At 45.2% G+C, this 19,057-nt stretch overlaps 1 protein-coding gene across 1 annotated transcript; it reads left to right on the forward strand.

Moving 5' to 3' along the window:
• The first annotated feature begins 10,787 nt into the window (after window positions 1–10,787).
• Window positions 10,788–13,614, forward strand: mid1ip1l (MID1 interacting protein 1, like). Its single transcript, XM_084331792.1, has 2 exons — window positions 10,788–10,912; window positions 11,857–13,614. The coding sequence occupies exon 2, from the start codon at window positions 11,900–11,902 to the stop codon at window positions 12,446–12,448; it is 549 nt and encodes a 182-aa protein (XP_084187918.1). The 5' UTR covers window positions 10,788–10,912; window positions 11,857–11,899; the 3' UTR covers window positions 12,449–13,614.
• The last annotated feature ends 5,443 nt before the right edge of the window (window positions 13,615–19,057 follow it).

Raw genomic sequence — 19,057 nt, forward strand, 5'->3', positions numbered from 1 at the left:
TTTTTATGAGGCTCAAAAAGGCAGGTGCTCAAGCACCCCTTGGGCTCTATGTGTGCACGTGCCTGTGGCCAGTGGCCTTGTTATGTTGGAGGGCGCTCAGTTTTTTGAGTACCTCATCTGTTGTTACCATTTCCAGTTTGAATTCGTCTTTGCGAACCCATAGGTTTTTGTAGTATGCTACTATGTGTTCTACCCCATAATGCCCTGAGTGGGAGGGTAGTTTATTAACCAGTGTTGTGGCTGTGTTTGTAAAGAATATGTTTGGCCACATCCAGTTTGTCTGTGATGAGTGTTTTCTGTCTTTATGTTTATGTTTGTAAATCTGGTTTTTAGTTTTTTGCTGCAGCCTAGTTGGTTGTTGAACAATTTCCAAAGTTCGCCGGGTTTGTTTTTGTTTTCCTCGGTTTTGTCATTGATGTTTTTTTTTTGCGGTTTTGATCATGGTGTTTAGTCATTTCTTAGTCTGTTTCTTTGAATCAATGTGGAACGCCCTACCCACAGCTGTAAAGGAATGTGAATCACTACCCACTTTCAAAACCACTCTCAAAGAGCACCTACGGCCCGGGAGACTGCAAATCAAAACTGGCCCCTGTAAATGTCCTAACGCAACCCCCTCCAATGTACAATAAATGTCCTATTAAACCCAATAATACACGAGACCCTCTTCTTGGGACCAAGTAAGGTTTAGTCGATAATCCAATGTACAGTTACCCCAACCCAACCCCCCCCCCCCCCACCAACCTACTACCAGTACCAACCTCCTCCAATGTACAGTTTCTTCATCAAATGTATATACTCTCTTTTTTAGACTCTTCTTGTATCACAAACAGTACTGTATCTGTAAATCTTTGTACATTTGTAAATCTGGTATGTCATAAATGTATAGATGTAGCAGTACTGTCTATCTGTATGTCATATATGTTATGATGAATTGAAAATGGGGGTCCCTGATGTAAACAAGACGAAAGTCTTTCTCTGGTCTGCATCCCCTTAATTTAACAAGTGTGTGTATTGAGCCGTACTGTATTGTACCCATTCTGTAATCTGTTAATACAATTTTCAATCAATCAATCAATCAATCAAACCCTGCAGGCCCATGATAGAGATGTGCAACCAGGATGGGTTTTTGAACATCATGATTATCTAACATTGAAAGCTATATTATTTATACAATTCCAAGTTGATATTCGAATTTCGAATGAACTTTCCAAAATCGTCACAAGTCACAACTGAACGAGAAACACAAAACGCTGGACAGCGCCCGTGGTTCGAACACCCGGCCGGAAGACCGGGGAGAAACAATTGTATTGGAAGTACAGTATTCGTTGAAGTAACCACTGAGCTAAACCAGCGCGACAGAACAGACAGCAGAACTCCTTTTAAACTCCTCACAGCAGGTGACTTCAACAGAGCGTCTCAATCTCCAGTCCTGTGCAGAGATGGTGGTTGGAAGTTTGAGAACTGAACATAATGATTATCTAACAATGAATGAAAGCTTTATTTAACAGATTGCAGAATGGGTACAATACAGTACGGCTCAATACACACAATTGTTAATAAGGGAATGCAGACCAGAGAAATACTTTCGTCTTGTTTACATCAGGGTCCCCCATTTTCAATTCATTCCAAGATAACATTCTGATTTAACTTTCCCAGATCGTCACAACTGAACGAGAAAAGAAACACAAAACGCTGGACAGCGCCCGTGGTTCGAACATCCGGCCCGAAAACCGGAGAGTAACGGTTTGAACCATAAACGTTGAAGTAACCACTGAGCTAAACCAGCGCAAGGAATAAACAAACATAAATACGTTATGTTCCATTCAGCAGCAGAACTCGTCATCGAGTGACGTGACGGGAAGTGACATAATTTCCAAAGTGCGCTTCCGCGTTACATGGAGCTCGTGAGGGGGAGGGGGGAAGAGGGATAAATTAATGAATTCTCGAAGACACTCTGACGTCACGAGACCGCCACCATCTTGGTATTGGGGAAACAAACGGATTTCTACTGATCAAATGTAATGCGTTGAGCTCCGTTTTTATTACATATTTGATCACATTCTTGTTCATTTCATAACCTTTTCATATAATTTGTTTTGAAAATATTGAGGCCAACATGGCATTTCACTATTTCGAAAGCCTTTCTGGTGATTCTAAGTGCATGTTTCCCCCAAGCCATAGACGTGCACTTAGACAGAAAGTTAAAAAGACAGGGAGTTGACTTCGAGAATGTTGATTAGAGGCTTGAGGTAAGTGGTTGTAGGCTCTAAAATCAACATTTATTCACGCGCTCCCTCCCCCCCACCGCTCTCTCCCCATGAGCTCAACATACCGGACGTGTTGAACTCGTTATAAACTTTTTGCCGGTGGCTTCATTCTACGTCACCGAGGGAGGCAGAGGTGATTCTACTGTTTGTATTAATTAAGGACATTTTAAACAGACATGTAAGCTATTGTAAAAGTTATAGGAATAGGGGGGAGGGGGTTATGGCTGAAGTAGCATTGAATAAGCCATTTGTGATCACCTCTTCCTCTCGGTGCCGAGACTGAAAACACCTCTTCCCCTGTCTGCATCTTATACCTGTACAACTATATAGGTTAAAGTAATGTCACATCTTACCTGTACAACTATAGGTTAAAGTAATGTCACATCTTACCTGTACAACTATATAGGTTAAAGTAATGTCACATCTTACCTGTCGTAAATGTCCAAACCCCCCGCCCCCTCCTCCTCCCCACCGCATGTATATATTCTCTCCCCGCCGTATGTATATTTCTCTCCCACCCACCCACCCCCTCCAAATGTACAGTCTCCTCCCCACCATATGTATATTTCTCTCCCACCCACCCACCCCCTCCTAATGTACAGTCCCCTCCCCATCATATGTACATACTCTGTCAAGATCTATGGGTAACAGTACTGTATATTTGAATACCGTTTATGTCACAAATGTATCAGTACTAAATACCTGTATGTCCCTATGCCATAAATGTCATGTATGTTGTGTATGTCATAAATGTCTATATGAATTGAAAATGGGGGACCCTGATGTAAACAAGACAAACGTCTTTCTCTGGTCTGCATCCCCTTAACAATTGTGTGTACTGAGCTGTACTGTATTGTACCCATTCTGCAATCTGTTAAAAATAAAAAAAATAAAAAAAGTTTTCATTCATTCATTCATACAACTATATAGGTTAAACTAATGGTATAGGTTAACATGAGAGTTGCCGGTTGAAAAAACCCTCAGCTCAGAACTCGGCAGAATCTGCACCTGGCTCGCTGATAACAAACTATCAATACACCTGGGTAAAACAGAGTCCATTATCTTTGGATCAAATAACAAACTCAGCAAGACCAATGGCTTCTCTGTTACAGTGGGTGACAATATTGTCACAAGGAAAGATGATTACATACCCGGGTTCCATCCTAGAGGCAAATCTTTCCTGTGTGACAAAATGGCATCCAATGTAATAAAAAAAAGTCAACCAACGAACAAGATTCTTGTACCAGATCTCCTCTCTGGTAAACAAGAATACCCTGAAGACTCTAACAGGAGCTCTTATTCAAGGGTACTACGACTATGCTTGCACCTCATGGTACCAAAGCACCTCACAGGCACTAAAAACAAGATTACAAACATCACAAAACAAACTGGTCAGACTACTGCTTGACCTTACTCCTAGAACCCACCTCACCCCTGCCCACTTTGACAACCTAGGATGGCTTAGAGTAGACGACAGAGTACAGCAACTTGCAATGGGCGTGGTCTACAAGATACACTACACCACTAAGGTACCCATGTACATGTCGAAATACTTCCCAAAGGTCAGTGAATACCACGACCACAACCCCAGAGGGAGTTCCACAAATCATGTTCAACCCAGATTCGGCTCAAACAAGGGACTAAACACGTTTAGCAATTATGCCACATCAATGTGGAACACCCTACCCGCAGCCGTAAAATAATGTGAATCCCTACCCACCTTCAAAACCGCTCTCAAAGAGCACCTACGGGAGGCTGCAATTCGAAAACTGGCCCTTGTAAATGTCCCCAGTCTCCCACCCAACCCCCTCAAATGTATATACTCTCTTTTAGAAACTCTATCTCTTAAACAATACTGTATATTTGTATATCTTGTATGTCATAAATGTCTGGATGTAACAGTACTGTTTATCTGTATGTCATGTATGTCATAAATGTTATGATGAATTGAAAATGGGGGACCCTGAATGAATGAATGAATGAATGAATGAATGAATGAATGAATGAATGAATGAATGAATGAATGAATGAATGAATGAAAACTTTATTTAACAGATTGCAGAATGGGTACAATACAATACGGCTCAATACACACAATTGTTAAGGGGATGCAGACCAGAGAAAGACGTTTGCTTGTTTACATCAGGGTCCCCCATTTTCAATTCATAGTGACATTTATGACATACACAACATACATGACATCATGACATTTATGGCATAGGGACATACATGACATACAGGTATATAGTACTGTTACATTTGTGACATATATACGATATGCAAATACAGTACTGTTACCCATAGATCCTAACAGAGATTGTGTAATGATGTAAACATTCCGTTAACAATTGTGTGTATTGAGCCCTACTGTATTGTAAGAAAAACAAAGAAACAACGAAACAAAGAACCACAGGGAAAACAGGGAACAATATGAATGCACAGGAACATAGAGCCACAGTAACAGATAACAAGAATACATGAGCCAGTAGGGGGGGGGGGCAGAGAGTAGGGGAGGGGAGAAGGGGGGGCGACAGGTTGGAGGAGGGTGGTTATGGGTAGGGAAGGTTGAATGCTAGGGAGAACAGGTAGGTTTTGAGACAGGATTTGAAGGTGGATTGATTGATTGATTGATTGATTGATTGATTGATTGATTGATTGATTGATTGATTGATTGATTGATTGAAAACGTTATTAACAGATTGCAGAATGGGTACAATACAGTATGGCTCAATATACACAATTGTTAAGGGGATGCAGACCAGAGAAAGACTTTCGTCTTGTTTACATCAGGGTCCCCCATTTTCAATTCATCATAACATATATGACATACACGACATACAGATAGACAGTACTGTTACATTTGTGACATACAAGATATGCAAATATACAGTACTGTTAAACAGAGATCCTAACAGAAAATATATACATACGAGGGGGAGGAAACTGTACAATAGGAGGGGGTGGGTGGGTGGGAGGGGGGGTTTGGACATTTACGGGGGCCAGTTTCGAATTGCAGCCTCCCGTAGGTGCTCTTTGACAGCGGTTTTGAAGGTGGGTAGGGATTCACATTTTTTTTACGGCTGTGGGAAGGGCGTTCCACATTGGAGAGTGAGGGAGAGTCTCTGATGGTCAGAGGGAGGGTGTTCCAGAGTCGGGGTGCGGCACGTGAGAAGCCCCGATCACCAAAACGTTTGAGTTTTTAAATATCTAGCCGGTTAGACTACTGTAATGCACTTTTCACAGGTCTCCCTAAGAAAACCACATAGAGGCTTCAGCTCATCCAAAACTCTGCAGCCCGACTGCTAACCAAAAGGAGAGCGCACATTAGTCCAGTCTTGGTTTCCATTCTCTTCGGATCAACAAACTCAGCAAGACCGACGGCTTCTCAGTTACAGTGGGTGACAATATTGTCACAAGGAAAGATGAAATTACATACCTATGGGTTCCATCCTAGAGGCAAATCTTTCCTGTGACAAAATGGCATCCAATGTAATCAAAAAAGTCAACCAACAAACTCGATTCTTGTACCGGATCTCCTCTCTGGTAAACAGGAATACCCTGAAGACTCTGGCAGGAGCACTCATTCAAGGGTACTACTTCTATGCTTGCACCTCATGGTACCAAAGCACCTCAAAGGCGCTAAAAACAAGATTACAAACATCACAAAACAAACTGGTCAGACTACTGCTCGACCTTACCCCTAGAACCCACCTCACCCCTGCACACTTTGACAACCTAGGATGGCTTAGAGTAGACGACAGAGTACAGCAACTTGCAATGGGCCTGGTCTACAAGATACACTACACCACTAAGGTACCCATGTACATGTCAAAATACTTCCCAAAGGTCAGTGAATACCACGACCACAACACCAGAGGGAGCTCCACAAATGATGTTAAACCCAGATTCGGCTCAAACAAGGGACTAAAGCTGTTTCGCAATTATGCCACATCAATGTGGAACGCCCTACCCACAGCTGTAAAAAATAATGTGAATCACTACCCTCCTTCAAAACCGCTCTAAAAGAGCACCTACGGGAGACTGCAATTAGAAACTGGCCCCTGTAAATGTCCTAACCCAACCCCCTCCAATGTACAGTTTCCCTGTTGACCTATATATGCCAGTGTGACAGGTCGTATCGGACTCCTCTGCGTTGTGTATTAAATGCTGATGCCGGGTCCGCGGGCGACGACATAGACCGCTGCACTAAAAGGTCCAAACTCATAGCCAAGCTCAGGGACCTGGGCTTGAACTATGACCTCTGCCAGTGGGTCTTGGACTTCCTGACGGGCAGACCCCAGGTGGTAAGAGCAGGCAACTGCACCTCCTCATCCATCACGCTCAACATAGGGGCCCCCCAGGGCTGTGTTCTGAGCCCCCTCCTCTACTCCCTGTACACACATGACTGCGTGGCACAGCGGAACAACAACACAATCATCAAATTTGCTGATGACACAGTAGTGGTGGGCCTGATCTCTGCCAACGACGAGAGGGCCTACCTGGAAGAGGTAGAGAATCTGTCACAGTGGTGTCAGGAGAACAGCCTCTCCCTGAACGTCAGCAAAACAAAAGAGATGATTGTGGACTTCAGGAGGTCGGGGGTCAAGGACTACAGCCCCCTCAGCATCGACGGGGCACCGGTTGAGAGAGTGAACAGTTTCAAGTACCTCGGAGCCCACATATCCGAGGACCTGACATGGACCACACACATTGACAGTGTTGTGAAGAAGGCACGACAACGCCTCTACTTCCTCAGGCGCCTAAGGAAGTTCCAAGTCAGTCAGAAGATCCTTAGGAACTGAAGTAACAATTTATGTTCACATGGCTAATAGATTTGATATTATAGTGTATTTTTGATTAATTAGTAATAGTTATTTCAACAGTATTATAGCATTATTCAGAATGGCTAGCAGTTTGGCTTGATCTTGGCAAACCTGATTGAAAACACACACACACACACTCTATCACACCCCCACCCAGGACCCCTTTTGATGTAAACCTGATGACCGAGAGAGGCACACAATAGATGCATACACACACACCCACACACTATCTCGCCCCCACCTGAAGGCCAAAACCAGTTGATTAGGATGTGACTGAATGACAGAAACACACACACACTGATGAATGACACACCCCCTCACCCATTAGAATCTCATGCAGACAGAGACCAAAAACCAGTTTACCCAGCTAGTGATAAGCAAATCACATCACAGCATTTAGATTCGGTTGAAAGACATATAAACCACACATCTTGACATTAGAAAAAGACACACGACAGAACCAAACTGGCTGTGTCACTGAGAGATTCTTTTGCATACTGTGATGATATTGCCGTATTCTACGCTGGTGCCCTGCTGAATAAATCGACTGAGAACCTGAAGCCATTGACTTTGAACTTGTATCCAGCGTCTACTTTCTTGCTCTGAAATTGGTCATTCCATATTGTTGTTTACAAAGTCACAGCTGATTTGTAACCTCAGAACTTCTACTCATGTACAATAGAGAGCATCCTGACTGGCAACATCACCTCCTGGTTTGGGAATAGCACTGCACAAGACCGTAGCAGACTACAAAGAGTGACACGTTCAGCCGAACGCACAATTGGAGGGGGGCTTCCCACCCTCCAGAACATTTACAACAAGCGGTGCAGGGGGAAGGCTAAGAGAATCATCAAGGACTCCAGCCACCCGAACAACTGCCTCTTTGAACTGCTGCGGTCAGGCAAGCGATACCGGAGTCTTAAGGCGAGCACAGAAAGACTCAGAAGAAGCTTCTATCCCCAGGCCATCAGGCTGCTAAACGAACAATAAACACTATGCAACAACCATCAAATGCACACAGCACACACACCCACACGCACACACTCACTTAAACAAACAACACACTGCAGCACCCACTCTCCACACTTTAGATCACACAAACACACTTTATATTTATTGATAAAGGATTTGCACTACAACTCGTACACCTACTGTAAATTGTACCTAAATTGCACCTCATCCCATTTCTGCCTTGCACTATATAGTATTGTATATTAGTACACTGCATAGTATTGTATATTATATGGTAACTCAGTTACGTCTATTCTGCATCGAACATTGTACATATGTCTATACTGAACACTGTGACCTCATTTTTTTTTACTTCTAATTCACATGCTATACTATGTTATTTTATTTCATACTTATCTTGTCTTGCACAGTCTCTGGAGCGTAACAGTAAGAAGCATTTTGTATAAAAGTATTCTGTACTTCTGTATGAGAACTATTAAAGAAACTTGAAACTTGAATTCACCTCTGGGTACTGTGCCTATGCGTCTATTAACCCTGTTGGTAGTGAGTTTAACTCGCAGCCCGCTTACTGCCACAGTCACTTTCTCAACACACTTGTTTTACCGTGACTGGATATACTCACGGACCTCCGTTACACTGTAAAGGAATGTAAATCACTACCCACTTTCAAAAACACTCTGAAAGAACACCTACGGGAGACTGCAATTCAAAACTGGCCCCTACAAATGTCCTAACCCAGTTGTACAGTAAATGTACAGTGTCGTCCCCCCCCTACCCAACCCCCCCCCCCCCCCCCAATGTACAGCCCCTACCCACCCACCCCCACCCAACCTCCTCCAATGTACAGTTTCTACGTCAAATGTATATACACTCTTTTTCTGGACACTTTTTGTATCACAAACAGTACTGTATTTGCACATCTGATATGTCATAAATGTATAGATGTAGCAGTACTGTCTATCTGTATGTCATGTATGTCATATATGTCCTGATGAATTGAAAATGGGGGACCCTGATGTAAACAAGACGAAAGTCTTTCTCTGGTCTGCATCCCCTTAACAATTGTATGTTTTGAGCTGTACTGTACTGTACCCATTCTGCAATCTGTTAATAAACTTTTCAATGGGGGAGCTCCAGTAGCTCACCGCGTATCTCGGCGCTATTTCGGCGTCGGGGACAACCGTGCTCGTCACGGATCTGGGGTACACGAGTTCGATTCCTGGACCCGCCGTATTTTCTCAGAGTGTCTTCCCCTACTCTACATCCCATTCAACCTGTTTCTGTCGGTCATGCTTGACCAGAAAAAGCGATAAACGCTAAAAAATAAAGTAAAAAAAAAAACGTTCAATCAATCAATCAAAACACCAGTGAGTTTGAGAAAATTTGATTTTGGTGCTGTTTTTGTTCTGATGTTTTACCAGAAGCGGCCCCTCTAGTGTTGTAACCATGTTCAGAAGTCATTTCTAACTGATGAGCCAAGCTAGATGGCTTACCAGTGCTAATAATGTTCCGCAGTAGCATTAGAAGACTTGTCGATACTTTATTTTCAACCATCAGCCATGCCAGATGTTCATGCATAAAACCAATACTTGTCCTGTATGAACAGCCTAGTGCCAGGCGAGCTATATTCTGAGCAACCTGCAACTTTTTTTAAATTCGATTTTGTAGCCGAAGACCAGATAACAGTCCGTGTAGTGGAGGCCAGCTTATCATACAACAAATCAGACCTGTATCTGGGCCTGGTCTACAAGATACACTACACGACCAAGGTACACATGTCAAAATACTTCCCAAAGGTCAGTGAATACCACGATCACAACGCCAGAGGGAGCTCCACAAATCATGTTAAACCCAGATTTGGCTCAAACACGGGACTAAACACGTTTCGCAATTATGCCACATCAATGTGGAACGCCCTACCCACAGCTGTAAAGGAATGTGAATCACTACCCTCCTTCAAAACCACTCTCAAAGAACACCTACGGGAGACTGCGATTCGAAACTGGCCCCTGCAAATGTCCTAACCCAACCCCCTCCAATGTACAGTAAATTACCAAGTATGGCTTTGTCAATATTCCAATGTACAGTTTTGCTTGTACAGTGTACAAAGTGGTGGAATACGTGCATTTTCAGTTCATTGGATTGAACACCAGGTGGCGGTGTAACATAAACCAGTATCATCTGTCAGGGTGATACTACTAGGCCATATAGTTTTATATTAGTTATATGAGGCCTTATACCACTCACACAAGAATGGCTGTGAACCGACGCACAGGGGAGGATCGTTGGTTACCTCCTGATGATCTGCCGTGCAATTTGCAAACGTTCAGGATGTAAACATTTGTGTAGAATACATGAATATTTCTTTAGAGCCTGCTTAGAAATCAACAAGAGAGGTGAACCAGTCACATCTAGCTGATGCAGAAAAACAGTCAAACTCTTGCCTCACGTAATATGATCAACGTACAGCCAACAACAACAACAACAACAACAACAACAACAACAGCAGCCTGCAACACCAAGACGTACAGCTAATTAAGGACAAGCCCACGACAATATATTTAATAGACTCGGATAATGAGTCTGACGTTTGTAATTGGTTCGCTCTCTGTCAATCACCGTAAGGGGTACCGCCTACCGCCAATACCATCCAATCGTCGGAGCCGCGCGGCGCCTAGAGGGGCGTGTTTTCCCCAGCCCGCTGTGTTTCCTATAAAAGCCGAGGCGCGCCGCTCAGCCGGTCGAGGACATTATCGCTGCTGTTCTGATGACGCGGAGCTGAATATTAATATTACATCAGGAACTGGACTTTTTTCCCCCTGTTTATTCCCGTTGTCTTCTTCCGTACAGGTCAGTGTTTATTTCCCCCTTTTCAATGTTCCTTGATAAATGCTCGTATTATAGCCGGTGTCGAGGTCAAGTTCATGCGGTCTATGATGGGTTATTTGCACGATGGGTGTTTGTTGTTTTGCAAATTGGGAGATTGGAAATGCCTTGTCGTGTTCTGCGACAGTGGATCCGGCCTTCTTCTGCGTCTGTCTGCTCGCAGGTTAAGCCTCATCATGGATGAGCTTTGTTTGTCTGCATTATATATTAATACCCGCAACAGTTTTGCTTGTTCAGTGCCCCCCCCCCCACCCCTCCTGCCCAACCCCCACCCACCCAACCTCTCCCCAATGTACAGTTTTTACGTCGAATGTATATACTCTTTTCTGGACTCTTTTTGTATCACAAACTGTACTGTATTTGCAAATCTGGTATGTCATAGATGTAGCAGTACGGTATATCTGTCATATATGTCCTGATGAATTGAAAATGGGGGACCCTGATGTAAACAAGACTAAAGTCTTTCTCTGGTCTGCATCCCCTTAACTATTGTGTATATTGAGCCGTACTGTATTGTACCCATTCTGAAATCTGTTAATAAAGTTTTCAATCAATCAAAACATGTCCTACTCCTACTACGCAGCCTTGCTCCACTTTCATATATATTTTCATAAATATTTATGTGAAGTTATTAGACTAAGTTCAGTGCACTTGGCCGTTAATTTTTTCACGTTACTTCATACTCCTTCTATAGCACGGCCGCCCCCCCTGATCTGAGCAAACTGGGTCGCTGTGTTGATGACAATGAATGAACACGGAGACAGTTCAGTTGCCGATTAGGGGCAGATTGTATTATAGCCTAAGCTGCTCCTGTGGTCAGACTGCTGTTGTACACGCAACCTGCCTTTCTCGTGTGTCTCGTGTCGTGGTTTCTCATGTCGTTTCTCATGTCGTTTCTCCTCCTGTAGTTCAACCACCTTTAAAACGACAACCCCACACCAGCCTTCCACCATGATGATGCAGATCAACACCGACCCGGCCGTGAACAAGCACTCGCTCATCAACGTGATGCACCGCTTCATCGCGGCGACCAACAACATGGACGAGACCATCATGGTGCCCAGCCTGCTGCGAGACGTCCCGCTGGAGGGCCTGGCGGCGCTGGAGGAGCCCGAGGTGGAGCCCAACAACAACAACAACAACGTCGTCGTGCCGGCGGACAGCAGCAAGCAGCGTGACATGTACGAGCACTACCTGCTGCTCAAGTCCATCAAGAACGACATGGAGTGGGGCCTGTTGAAGCGCGAGATGAACCACCGCAGCAGCAGCGGCGGCAGCGGCGCCACCTGCTTCCTGGAGATGGCGGTGAAGCAGGAGCGGGAGGAGGCCGGCGGCGGCGGGGAGCTCTCGTCGTCGGCGGACGAAGGCAACGACCTGGAGGACCAGTTCCACTACCACCTGCGCGGCCTGTTCGGCGTGCTGTCCAAGCTCACGGTGCAGGCGGACCACCTCACCAACCGCTACAAGCGGGAGATCGGCGGGGGCAACTTCATGCGATAGCAGGTGGTTTTTTTTGGTGGGAGGTCACGATTTTTTTTTGAGTTTTGTTTCTCCTTTAAAACCCGGACTGGTAAGACTTTGCGACTTTGTTGTGGGAGGAGTTTGTCACAACGAGGTGCCCCACCCCTCCCCTCTCCCTGTCTCTCTCCTGAGATCTAATGGACAGTGAACTGACCAGGGCCTTGGTGACTCTCCCCCACCACCCCCCCCTCCCCTCCCTGAGTAGCCACACACACTCTCCTCCGCCAACACACCCCCCCTCTGCTTTCCTTCAAAGCCCCACTAATTGTACTTGTCCTCATGTCACCTGCACGTCGTGTCTAGGGGACATGTCTCTCTACAAACACGGTGTGTGTTCATCGTTGGGTGTTTTTTTATTAAGTTTTCCAAGAGGGGGCGCCGCGCTCCACTCGGGCCTGTCGACCGGAGGAGTGTCGCGTAGGCGGACTTCCTGTCTTTGTCACTTTTCAAGTCCGAACGTGACATGACATGGAGACCCGGGGTCGTCGCCGTGATGACGCTGTCCCGTCTCTACGGCAAGCAAAAGGTTTTTTTTTTTTGACACTAGGAGAATCTGGAATGCTGGTTATTCTGCCCCTCCTTGGTAATGCGGGGCTTTAATAAGTGAAACACGTTGTACATTTTGGGAGTTTATCAGCACTTGTCCTGTGCAGGTTCTTTAAAGTCGACCACCATCATAGGTTTCTCTCTCCTTTTTGACTTTGGAAAAACTGTAAAAAAAAAAAAAGAGAATAATAATTGATTTGGGACTGTTCTCTGCGGTTTTTAACGATACTTGGGGATTGAAAGCGGCGAGCACGACTACTGACGCAGGTGGGTTGGTCACCGCTTGACTCCTGTAAGAGGTAACGCACACGCGCTAAATGTTGGGGGGAAATGAAATATCACTTGAGCCTTACTTAATAATATCTTATCTCTCACGGCAGCGCTCCCTCTGTAACGGGAGTGCCTTTTCACTGTTTACTCACGTTCTGTTGTCGTCGCCCAGTGGTGTGGAAAATGGTTACCAAGGTATTGTAATTGCCACTATTTAAGTTCTTATGTGTTTGTCTTTTTTTCTTTTTTGAATATTTCAAAAATATTTTTTTATATTGAGCAGAGATGCAGTACATATATAATAAAGAATTAATAAAAAAAAATTCCAACGTTGGTCATGTTGTTTACTTTCTCTTGGAGGGGTTTAGAGAACGGGGAGGAGCTCTGAACAGGAGGAGACTGGAATCTACTGTAGGGCGCTTCCTCTTTTACATGACGACACCCGAGCTCCTCGAGATGTACTTATGTAATGTTCTCAGCGATTCATTAGCAGCGGGACGGAAAAACATTTGTTCTAACTTGATCCCAAGTTTGGGAAGAACTTTATGTTTTTTTACTTTCAAACAAAATTCTAGGTTCCTTGGTCATGACTAGGAAACTATAAAAAAAGGAAGGGTCATCTCGTCAGAATACCAGTACTCTATACCAAGGAAACTATATAAAAGAAGGAAGGGTCATCGTGTCAGAATAAGCGGCGTTCTGCTTGGTGTCGGTTCTGTGGGAGCTGCATGGATCGGCAAACTATGCCGGCTATCTTGAGGAAATGTGTGTCAAACATTGGCTAGTTAACGATGCAACAGATTGCAGATGATTTTCTGACACCCACCCGAGGTAATGACCCGTCTAAATGACTGCTCATAAACCTGACCGCTGATCCCATTCATGTCGGATGAACTGAAGTTGGCATCGGTGTGCGCCACAGCGACGAGATGACCCTCCTTTTATAGTTCCCTTCATCACGACTAAGTGTCTATAGTCATTTTAATTCCAATCTCTTGATTTACGGTCTGCTTCAAATGGAGGTCATTTGAGAAGAGGTGGACGTTGCCAGAGATATCCCCCTCCCCCAATAGATTTTGAGTTTTATTTTAGGACTCATCAGACACTGTTGTATGTGATATGTAGTTGACTTCTAGCTGTTACTTGGACCAACGCCTGAGGCCTCAAAGAAAATCACCCTCATGGTGCTGTAAGTGAAAGTACATCCTGTCCGGTTTTTACTTCCGTGTAGAATTGGATGCAATATTTGATTTGAACAAACGCCTGGACTTCAACCATTCAGTGTGGGTTTCATTTTGTAGGTATATAATTATGTACAGTGATCTCTAAACCTTGAAGTAAATTCAAGACATTAAAGATATTGGTCACCCTTTAAAAAAATCACTGTCACATACAATAATGCTGTATACTGTATGTATATATATTTATCTTTTATATATCTGTACATATCCCTTACCTACTCTTACTAGTTGCACTGCTGGCCAGTATGACTTACTACCATAGTGTCTTTATACCTGTATCACTGTACATATTAATACAACTACAACTCTGATTAGCACTAGTACTAATTCATATATCTTATACCCAGTTTAATCACTTGTACATTGCATGTTACTATTGTACTGTTACATTTGCACTCTGGTGGTTGAATGCCACACTTATTTTCATTGTACTGTACTTGTGCTGTATGATGACAATACAGTTAAATGTAATCTAATACATACGAATGAAGAATGAAACTGATATGCTTCTAATTTGCTCAACATGGTTGTCATCGCCCACTGCCGTGTATCACTGAGCCCCTCCCCTTAGCAACAGCTCCACCGCGAGTAGCCAATCCGGTAACGAAGCCCCCCCCCACCACCCCCCCCTTCCTCTTTTCAAAGGCAGAGCAGTGATTACATTGTGGCCCGGTGGTGAAAGGGTATCCAGACTGATCTCAGCGCTGCACACAGTGTGAATGTAACGTACGCCTCCTAGTAGCAGCTCTGAGATCAGTCTGGATACTGCTTTCACCACCCAGGCCATTCTTCGGAACTGAGAGAGCTCGCATCAAAGTGTCAAGTATTGCATGGTCTCTCTTTACCTCACAGTGAGCTGTAGAGAAAACGCCGGCCGGTCAAAATGGCTGCGTTGGGTCAATCTCCTTCCAGCCTTCCACTCCAATGAACTGGGTCAACGATCCAGAGAGGACGACAGCTGGTGCGAATGCAGACGAGCTTTCTGTTGACGGTGGCAGACTGCAGCTTAGATACATAATATATACACGAAGGAAAGGCACATTTCAACCAAATGTGTTAATGAGTTATAGGAAGAATACAAGAGATGTATATGGCCTTTTAGTTCAAGTCCAAGTTTTGTTTTATTTGTCACATATAAATATAAGGTACATTACATTACAGTGAAATGCTTGGTTCTGTATGAGCCCCCTGAGATTGTGCTTCATACAGTAAAATGAATAAAGACGAAACAATATACAGAATATACTGTACTGGCCATGAGACTCGGGTAGCGCTTGCCTGACCGCAGCAGTGCAAAGAGGCAGTTGTTTGGGTGGCTGGAGTTTTTGACTATCCTCTTGGCCCTGCAACGCCTTATGCCTTAAGCCTTCATGCTACATGATCCAGACGCTGCAGTCATTGTTTACTTCAATCAATTCAATTCCACCAAATTCTATCTAGATTCTAGGTTAATCTATGCTATGTGACAGCTGGCTATAGCCAGTGTCAATCCATAACAATCCAGTAGAATCAAATGTAAAAGAAAAACTGCATTAGGAATCGCTAAAGGAGTCAATTCTATGACATCCTCTAACAGAACTAATCAAAATGTCAAAAGACTTGACCCATAACGTTGGCATGACTGTGATACAGTATTGAGTTGACCAGACAACTAAGAAATGAGCCCCATGTCTAACGGGCATGAGTCACCTTGCTGGACCTGGACCGTAGGGTGACTGGCCACCACAGTATCAAACGTGTCCGCCAAGAATAGATCTCCCAAAATACATCATTAGTAAACTACAGATGAGTCAGTCGCAGTCAACCAGCACCTGCTAACAGGTCTGACCCTTTAGCTCAGCTGGTTAGCACGGCAGCCTGTGGATCCTATGATCCCAGGTTCAAATCCACTCGGTTATATTAACACATTGGGCGCCAGACCCAAGATTTCTCGGGTCATCTCGCCAGCGGTTGAGCGCCAAAACCCGAGATTTCTGGGGTTTTCATAGTTTTTTCTTTTATTCGATATTTTTATTCTATGCAATGTCACGGACCTCGGTGTTACCATAGGAAATCATTCTGAGATCCCTAGAGTGTAATACCGGCCGCATCCTGCTCAGTGGCAGTATCACCCACCCTTTGAAACCTTATTTCACACTGTGTGTCACATCTCATTTCGTCCGGGCGGAGAATTTAGACCAGTCTAGCGGTTCATCCGATCACTTCGAAACGCGTTCAGCACTTTTGAGGCATATCTTGTGCCACTTCATGTCAGGGACCCGATCGACGTCAATACTGGAAATCGCGATCAGACAATTGGAATATTCTTTTTGGGATACCTCCTAGTAAGGGTAAGGACTATATGACATCAACCCTACTTTGATCCAACAATGATTTCACATCGATCCGGCAGATCAACGTATGTAGTATGCCGTTACTGGCGATCAAAGCATCAAAAAACGACCCCCCCCCCTTTCATGCATTCATGATTAAACATAATACCTATTATATACCTTTGATTTGGAAATAGTAGCGTGTCCAGACGAGCAACGCGAACGCTTTTAGCTAAATTCACATATCGCTCCGTAACACAGCTACCAGGAATTAGCCAGGATCACTCTGAAACTATACAATATTCACCACGGTATAACACACAAACGTATACATGAAAACTTTTATTCTTTTTCACATGTTGAACGATGGATAGTTACTGTCAAATGAGCCATAGTATTGTCTCCATAGCTATAATATAGAATATAGATATAGCCCTGCAAACACCGCGACGCACAGTGAAAATCCCTATCTTTTACAGCGGTGGCACACTGAGTACAAGGATGGCTTACACGGCTGGCGTTCAAAGTGTTAATAATGTCTTGTCTCCCATGTATATGGTTATTTCCACTGCTCAACTGTGTGGCCTATATTGCCCCTCCCGGCTTAAAGGAACACAGCAACATTATGGGACATTTTATGTACTTACAGTCTTCTCCAGAGTCGGACAAGAAGATAGATACCAATTCCCTCTCTGTGTGTTCAGTAGAAAGCTATCTGGCTGCAAGCTGGCCTAGCTTAGCACGAATGAATTGAAGCAGATACGGACCACAACACCTCTCCTGGAGTTTTCAGCTAGGCTAGTGGTCCGTATCCGCTTCCATTAATTTGTGCTAAGCTAGGCTAGCTTGCAGCCGGATAGCTTTCTACTGAACGCACAGAGAGGGAATTAATATCTACCTTAAGTACATTTCCCATACTGTACCTTAAGTACAGTATAAGTACATTTCCCATAATGTTGGCGTGTTCCTTTAACCTAAGAATGTGAGGGAAACGCTGGACTGTTAGGCTCCGTTCACACTGCAAGCCTTACTGCTCAATTCTGATTTATTGCTCGGATCAGATTTATTTTGTTTGGCTGTTCACATAATTTTTTTTAATGTGGCCCAATATCAGATTCCAGTGTGAACGGGTCACACGCTCCTGAACTGACTGCAGGCGCAAACGAACAATAAAGAAGATGGACATAAGAAATGATGCCAAATGTCAATCTCTAGAGTGATGTGAAAGTCACCGGCCTGTTCAAACTGAGGTCGCGTTGCACAACGATCCGATCTGTATCCAACCCTGTCAGCTCCAGGTCCCTCAGATCAAATGACCCACTGTGTCTGAGGGTCCCACGGGCCAAACTGGTGACAAAGGGTTTCCGGGCCTTTGCAGTGATGGCGCCGACACTGTATGTGGAATGAGCTCCCTCTCAACATCAAGTCTGCCAACACCGTACACGTACAGACATTCAAGGCCTCGCTTAAAACCCACCTCTTCGCTCTGGATGATAACCCATGGGCATACTGTGTCTCTGCCCCCCCCCCCATGGGCATTACTGTGTCTCTGGCCCCGCCCCCATGGGCATTACTGTGTCTCTGGCCCCGCCCCCCATGGGTATTACTGTGTCTCTGGCCCCGCCCCCATGGGCATTACTGTGTCTCTGCCCCCCCCCCCATGGGCATTACTGTGTCTCTGGCCCCGCCCCCATGGGCATTACTGTGTCTCTGGCCCCGCCCCCCATGGGTATTACTGTGTCTCTGCCCCCCCCCCCCCCCCCCCATGGGCACTCTGTGTCTCTGGCCCTGCCCCCCCATGGGCATACTGTGTCTCTGCCCCCCCCCCCCCCCCATGGGCACACTGTGTCTCTGCCCCCCCCCCCCCCCCCCCCATGGGCACTCTGTGTCTCTGGCCCCGCCCCCCCATGGGCATACTGTGTCTCTGCCCCCCCCCCCCCCCCCCCCCCCATGGGCACTCTGTGTCTCTGGCCCCGCCCCCCATGGGTATTACTGTGTCTCTGCCCCCCCCCCCCCCCCCATGGGCACTCTGTGTCTCTGGCCCCGCCCCCCCATGGGCATACTGTGTCTCTGCCCCCCCCCCCCCATGGGCACACTGTGTATCTGGCCCCGCCCCCCCCCCATGGGCACACTGTGTCTCTGCCCCCCCCCCCCCCCCCATGGGCATACTGTGTCTCTGGCCCCGCCCCCCCCCATGGGCACACTGTGTCTCTGGCCCC

This window comes from Notolepis coatsorum (genome assembly GCF_963971535.1).
Source record: "Notolepis coatsorum genome assembly, chromosome: 16".
Lineage (NCBI taxonomy): Eukaryota > Metazoa > Chordata > Actinopteri > Aulopiformes > Paralepididae > Notolepis > Notolepis coatsorum.

What these genes read in the sequence shown, in the direction of transcription:
- mid1ip1l (XM_084331792.1), top strand. Translation starts at nt 11,900, where the DNA reads ATGATGATGCAGATCAACACCGACCCGGCCGTGAACAAGCACTCGCTC.